Source organism: Portunus trituberculatus, chromosome 27, assembly GCF_017591435.1.
Source record: "Portunus trituberculatus isolate SZX2019 chromosome 27, ASM1759143v1, whole genome shotgun sequence".
Taxonomy (NCBI): domain Eukaryota; kingdom Metazoa; phylum Arthropoda; class Malacostraca; order Decapoda; family Portunidae; genus Portunus; species Portunus trituberculatus.
The window spans coordinates 9,462,402-9,469,901 of NC_059281.1; the positions used below are offsets into that span (position 1 = coordinate 9,462,402).

The window sequence follows — 7,500 nt, forward strand, 5'->3', positions numbered from 1 at the left end:
GCCCTCTCATTATGACTGTTTTATGAGGCCACAGGAATGATTAGCGGTGTTTTCAAGGGTGTTCTTCCAGTTAATGATATGGAAATCTTGTCACTGTCTCTAAAACCGTAAAACATCTTAAAAAACGCTCTTCTCTATCACCACGACTGTTTTCCAAGGCTATAGAGATGATTAGCGGGGTTTTCAAGAGTGTTTCTCAAGTTGATAATGAAGAAATCTTGTCACTCTGCCTCTAGAACCATAAAACACCTTAAAAACTCGTGCAAATTTAAGTATAGCCTTTTGAAATGGTGGAGGTGAAGCGCAGAGGTGTTTGAGAATACGAGCCTAAATCTTCCCCCTTTCTTGTGTTCTTGTCTCTATTTTTATTTTCTTAAGAAGGGATCAAGATGGAATTTTATTATTTTTCATCATTTTTTTTTTCCTCACCCTTCCTCCCTTTTTTCGTTCCCTTTTCTTACCTCGGGTGCCTCCACTAATACCCGACCACCACCACCAACACCACCACCACCACCACCACCACCACCACCGCCGCTACCTCCTCCTGTACCGGGCCCTTCTCATTAGCCAAAAATCGAAGGAGCAGCAGCTTTACCCAACCCCTTTTTCTGCTGACCAATGGCGAGGCAGGACCGGCCGCCCACCACTGCCAGGCGTACGATGCTGCCAAAATATCTCGCTGCTTTCACGTCCAAACTCACACTGGCGGCCTTCCTTGGCGTCCCCCGCGGCAAACTCTAACGGCGAGATAAGGCAGCGTTTGAGATGAGGGAAATAAGCGTGAGTGATGTGGAAAACTGAGTAAAAGTGTATAGAAATTGCTAAATACCGAAGCGTGGAGGTTTTCGAGTACGGTGGGGTTGGAGGGGGGAAGTTTGGGGGGGGGAAGGGTATTGGTAGGCATCGCGCGCTGCTGGTCAGAGGAATCTAATAATGTCCACTAGGATCACATGCCAGAAGGATAGTGGCTCAACCTCCCTCTTGTTTATTAAGGAATATTTTGTGTTAGTCTCCCCATCTCCCTTTTACCTTCATCCTGCCCTCCCCATTCTCCCCATGCGTTAACTCTCCATACTGCTTTACCTATCATTACCTCTCCTGTCTATCATTTAGCTCCCCATTCTCTCTCTATTCTCCCCATTCTTGTCTCCCTATCTTTTACCTCCCCATTCTGTCCTTCCTATTCTCCCCATCTAATAGTTCCCCATTCTTTCCTTCCTATCCTCCTAATTCCTCTTTTCCAATGTGTGAGCTCCCCATTCTGTCCTCCCTATCCTTACCTCTCCTTTCTCACTATCTGTTATCTCCCCATTCTTTCCTGTTCTCCTATGTCTTAGCTCCCTATCCTACTCTCTATATTCTCCCCATTCCTGTCTCTCCATGTTTGAGCTCCCCTATCTCTCTCTCTCTCTCTCTCTCTCTCTCTCTCTCTCTCTCTCTCTCTCTCTCTCTCTCTCTCTCTCTCTCTCTCTCATCTGTCATTCATCTTATTCCTGTTTTCTTCTTTCTTTCTCTCTCCTTTTATTTTTTCCCTTCCATGTTTACCTATCTTCTTTCCTCCTTTCCCTTCATCCCATCACACGCTTTTCCATCCTCCTCCTCTCCCCCACCTTCCATATAACGAGCACTTATCCCTTCCTCTACCTCTCCCTTCTCTCCCCTCCTCTCCCTCCTCTCCCTTCCTCTCTCTCTCTCTCTCCCCTTCGTAAACTCCCAAACATTCCCACACCCTCCTCTCCCTTTCACTACTACCCTGCTCATCCTCCCTTCCTCCCTTCCCTTTCCTTTCCTTCCCCTTCCTCTCCCTTCCTCCCCCTCTCTCTCTCTCTGCCCCCCCCCCGTCCTCCTCTTCCTGTTAGTATTACATTGAAAAGTAATACACCAGGATGGAAAGCTATGCAATAACTACTAAGATTATTTTTATTTTTATTTTTGATGGCGATTTTGATTGAGTGAAATGTGTTATTGCGTTTCGTGTTTTGGTTTCATTTTTTCTTTTTGTTTCGTAGTTTCTCCTGTGCTGGACTGAAGGGAAGTGAACGTAAGCTTATGAATTTTTTTTTTTTTTTTACTAATGTTTTTTTTTTATTCATTATTTTTTATTAGGTTGTTTTCTTCTTTTTTTGGTATTTTTTTCTTTTTTTTCAGTGTTTTATTTATTGGGGTGAGATTTTGTATTAATGTTATGAATTGATACGTGGAGTTTCTTCTGTTAATTGGCGAGTCAGTCAGTCAGTCAGTCAGACAGTCAGTCAAGTCAGTCAAGTCATAGTTATTTGAGTCAACCGTTCATTTAGTCAGTCAGTGAAACGAATCAGTCAGATGAGTGATAACAAGCGGTTACTCAGTCAGTCAGTCAGTCAGTCATTTAGTTAGTCAGTCAGTCAGTCAGTTAGGTAGGTAGTCAGTCAGTTAGTTAGTAAATCAGTTATTTAGTCAGTCAGTTAGCCAACCAGTCAGTCAGTTAGTTAATTAGTAGTTAATTAGTCATACCACTCAAACAGTCAGTGATTCATTCTTATTTACTCCTTCAATTACTCACACACACACACACACACACACACACACACACACACACACACACACACACACACACACACACACACAGTCATGCTCATTTGTTCACATCATGACTTTATATATAACCTGAAGATATACGCTTGTTTTTCTTGCACTTTCATTTCACTCTCCCTCGTTGGCACTGCTTTCACATTTTCCAGCACCACTTTAGGCCAAAATAATCCCTTTTTTCACATTTTCCCGGTATAGAAGGCTGGATAATTGGGTAAAAAAAGCTTCAAAAAGTATAAAACGCTTAATTGCCTTTCGCTAATAAGTTAACAGGTAAAAAAATAAAGAAAAAGGTTCCAATCGTGTTTGTAAATACCGAAGAATTTCCCTTTTTGATTTCTTTAAAGTGTAAAAACACTTAATGTTACTGAAATATCTTTTTTTGTTAAGTTAATTTCACCTCCCGACATATTGAAGGAAAACCCCACAAGGATACATTTTTATTTAATTTACACCTCAGTACAGTTTTCTAAAAAGGCGTTGCTCATTCTTAATATTGACCAATCACTCTTTTTGAGCTCCTTAGTGTAAAAATCCGCCAATGTTATTCATCTTTTTTTAGCAAGTTAACTTCATCTCACGGTATTTTGAAGGAAAACCCACAAGGAGGCATTTTTATTTACTTTATACCTCTATACGAATTTCTGAATAAGCGTTGCTCATTCACTGACCAATCTCTCTTTTTTTATATTTTTTACGAGCGAATTTTCTTTTTGATTTCCTTAAAATGTGAAAATATCCAATATTATTTATCTATTCCTTTTAGAAAATTAACCTCACCGCCCGACATTTTGAAGGAAAACCCAATTTATTTATTTACTTTACACCTAAATACAAATTCATTTTTCACGAGCGAATTTTCTTTTTGATTTCGTTAACCTCTTCAGTACTGGGACACATTTTTACCTTGAGTTTAATGTACGAATAGACCATTTCATTGATATTAGGAAAGGTCTGTGGAGGTTAGAGGATTAATGGCCACAGTCTTCACTATTCTAATCCTTCACGTAAGTTTCTAAAGCTGTATAAATCCAACAAATAGTAAGCAAAATGAATAAGGAAGCACGTCACGATACTCAAGGGGTTAAAATCTGAAAATACCCAATGTTAACTTCACCGCCCGGCATTTTGAAGGAAACATTTTTATTTACTGTACATTTCAACACAAATTTCTAAATGGCGTTGCTCATTCACTGACCAATCTTTCTTTTTTATCATTTTTTTTTCCCTCCAAGGTGACTGTGAAGGTTTTTTTTTTTTTAACAGTGAAGCGATGGGAAATGGCCCGGTGAATCGATGTTTGTCGCTTGAAATTAGAGTCTGTGGGTGATAGAGGCACAAGTCCCTCTGTAATCAGTGCCCCTTCGCACCTGTGACCCGTGTAATTAGCGCACCTGTCGTAAATTGCAGGTCGGTAATTAGAAGCTTGTAAACAAATGGAGGTTTCGCTAAATGATCTCCCGTGTGTTGTTTGTTGTTGTTGTTGTTGTTGTTGTTGTTGTTGCGTGAGTTTTTATTGTTATTTTTCTTTTTCTTTTAGCGTGAGTTTTATTGTTATTTCTCTCTTCTCTCTCTCTCTCTCTCTCTCTCTCTCTCTCTCTCTCTCTCTCTCTCTCTCTCTCTCTCTCTCTCTCTCTCTCTCTCTCTCTCTCTCTCTCTCTCTCTCTCTCTCTCTCTCTCTCTCTCTCTCTCTCTCTCTCTCTCTCTCTCTCTCTCTCTCTCTCTCTCTCTCTCTCTCTCTCTCTCTCTCTCTCTCTCTCTCTCTATCCATGCATTCCATCGATGCTATTTTCATCACTCCTTCATAATCCTTACCCTTCCATTCCTTCCCATTTTTCTCCCCTCTTACCCTTCCTTTCCTCCTCTTCCTCCTCCTCCTCCTCCTCCTCCTCCTCCTCCTCCTCCTCCTCCTCCTCGGAAGCCTGACCACTCGACAATGACCAGGTGCCCCGTCTCTTTCCTCCTCCCTCCTCCTTTCCTCCCTGTAGATGCTGCTTGTGTATTTTCCCTCCCTACACTGGGGATAGGCCTACGTAAAGCTTCGTTTTGGCCTGTCCCTTGAGACACACCCTCTGGAGGTAAACATAGGGAACGCCTCCACCTCCCTGAAGTATAAACGAAGGGGAGGGAGAGAAAAAGGGAGTGAGAGAGTGAGAGAAAGAGAGAGAGAAGGACGTCCGTGTAATGAGAGACGTAAATTTCTGGTTAAGATGGATTGTTTTTTCTCTCTCTTTTTCTCTCTCTCATTTCTCTCTCCTGTTTAGTATTTTACGACTCCTTCATGACTGACTGACTGTAAGCTCCCAAGATGCGCCTCGCCACTCACCTGTCGCTAATGACTGTTCCTTTCTTCTCCCCAGGTACGTGCGTGTGTGTGTGGGGCTGATGCGAGGAAGCGCCACAGGTAAGATTCTCCCCAACGCTTGCACTCCTTGTCTGTCGCGACCTCTGCTGTTTACGCTCTTGATTAAATGCGAGTTGATTATTAAGTTGGTTAGAAATAGGAGTAGTAGTAGTAGTAGTAGTAGTAGTAGTAGTAGTAGTAGTAGTAGTAGTAGTAGTAGTAGTAGTAGTAAGTTTAGTCATTGGATTTGCTGATTTTCTTGCCTTGATATTGTGACGATGGTAATAATAGAGTAGCAGTAGTAGTAGTAGTAGTAGTAGTAGTAGTAGTAGTAGTAGTAGTAGTAGTAGTAGTAGTAGTAGTAGTAGTAGCAGAAGCAGCATCAACAGGAGCGGCGGCGGCGGCAACAGTGGCACTAATAACAAATGAAATGCCAGAAAAGATCATGTCAGTTTGTGAGTGGCGGGAAAACATGAATGAACCCCGATGATCATTTCTGGCGGATGTGTCTGTAAGCATGTGTGTGTGTGTGTGTGTGTGTGTGTGTGTGGGGGGAGGGATGACGGTGGTTATTGCATTTTTAAGTTGCGTGGTAATTATTGCAGCAACAGGAAGGGAAAAGTGGTGTTAGCATCGCGTCACTTGTGTTTCTCGCGTATATATTATAGTAATTACATTGTCACTTGAGGTAATGGTCTATTTTTTCCCCCTCACCAACTTTCTCGATGTTATTCCTCTTATCTGTTTGTTTATCTGAGTGTTTTGGATGTCGTTGTGTCCCTGCTGATGAGTGTGTGTGTGTGTGTGTGTGTGTGTGTGTGTGTGGGTAAAACATCTGGCTCTTATCATATATTTTTTTTCCTCCTCTATTCTTTCTATTTTGTTATCATTTTTTTACCAATTTTTACCATTTTTTACGTCTGCAATTATCGTCACAAACAGCATCATTATAAATACTTCCTTTGTTGCATTTCCTATTATTTGCTTCCCTGTGGCGCATCATTTCGTATGTATAGCAAAGAGAGGGTTCCATAAATAGTCTTACCATAACCATCACCATCATCAATATAATTAGGAGCCTTACTACCACTACCACCATCACCACCATCACCATCACCATCACCATCACCAATAGTATTAGTATCAGTATTACATCACCAGTCATACACTATCACTTATATTCTTCCTCTTTTCCGAGCATTACTATTATCACAAGTATTAGTTTAAGGTATTAGTTTTATTCCATAAAGTATTCGTCAAACTAGTATTAGTATTACGTCATTGTTAGCTATACACTATCACTTCTACTATTCCTGTGTTTACCAAGCGTTACAATATTCACAAGTATTAGTTTAATCCCTTGAGTATCATGACGCGTTTCCATATTCATTCTGCTTATTATTTCGTGATTTTATACAGCTTCAGAAACTCGTGTTGGGGATTAAAATAGTGAAGAGTGTGGCCGTTAATCTTCTGACCACCATAGACTTATCCTAATGTCAATAAAATGGTCTAATCGTACACAAATCTCAAAGTAAAAAGATGTGTCAGTATAAGAGCTTAAGGTGTCAGTCCTATTTCCTAAGCTCTATTTTAATCAAGCATTGTCAAACTAGCATTAGTATCACATAGTACCACTTTTATTCCCCAGGTTCCATTTTATTAAGCATTTTTCAAACTAGCATTAGTATTACATAGGTAGCAAACAGTATCACTTCTATATGTCTGGCGGTGTTTGTCACTCACCCCCGCCAACAAAGGGACGGGCGGCTCATCAGCTTGGCGAGGCGATAACACACAATTTACCTGCCAGCAGCCACACACCTGCGGACAAATTGGCATTGTACCTGCATATCCGTGAAGGTGTGGGTAAGTGATATATTTTGTGACGTCCAATGTGGGTATCGTAAGTGTGTGTGTGTGTGTGTGTGTGTGTGTGTGTGTGTGTGTGTGTGTGTGTGTGTGTGTGTGTGTGTGTGTGTGTGTGTTGTATATATTATCATGTTATTTCTAGTATATATGTAGATTGGGTTTATTTTACGTGTGTGTGTGTGTGTGTGTGTGTGTGTGTGTGTGTGTGTGTGTGTGTATGATGTGTGCTTCCTAGTGTGTGCGTGTGTATTTTTAGAGTTTGCTACGTAAGTATCACCAAATTTCCATATTTATAGCGTATGCAAATGAGGATATTTTGTGGCTGTAAAATAGGAACAAAAAACCGCCAATATGAGAGTGCTTCTTTATGTGTGTGTGTGTGTGTGTGTGTGTGTGTGTGTGTGTATGTATGTATGTATATCTGTATGTATGTGAAGGCCTCCTTACGTGCCTGTACACCTCAAAGAAACGGAATCCTACATAAATATCTATAAATTAAAAAAAAAAATTAACAAAAGTCAATCACATTTCGTACCTCACCTGTCACCTGTTTGTACCGCCGCCAGGTGTGACGTGGAAGGGTGGGGGGGAGAGGGCTGTACAGGTGTGTTCCTTGGTGTTTCTTCCTTATCGTTTCTAATTAAGTTTTATTTTCGTCTGACTTTTTTCTTCATATTTTTTTTTTTCTCTTTCTCTCAGTGTTTCATTTATTT

The 7,500-nt window shown here is 40.9% G+C and overlaps 1 protein-coding gene across 4 annotated transcripts in view; it reads left to right on the forward strand.

Annotated features, from left to right (window-relative positions):
- The window catches only part of LOC123509596 (zinc finger protein basonuclin-2-like), a 126,125-nt gene that overhangs the window by 34,039 nt on the left and 84,586 nt on the right, over positions 1 to 7,500 (forward strand). The window contains exon 1 of one of the 4 annotated variants that reach the window (XM_045264017.1): positions 4,942 to 4,975. The exons of the other annotated variants lie outside the window; for them this stretch is intronic. Within the exon in view, the coding sequence (XP_045119952.1) occupies positions 4,957 to 4,975 (19 nt within the window). The 5' untranslated portion in view covers positions 4,942 to 4,956. Of the gene's footprint in view, positions 1 to 4,941; positions 4,976 to 7,500 lie in introns of those variants that run through there. 4 annotated transcript variants of the gene reach the window in all.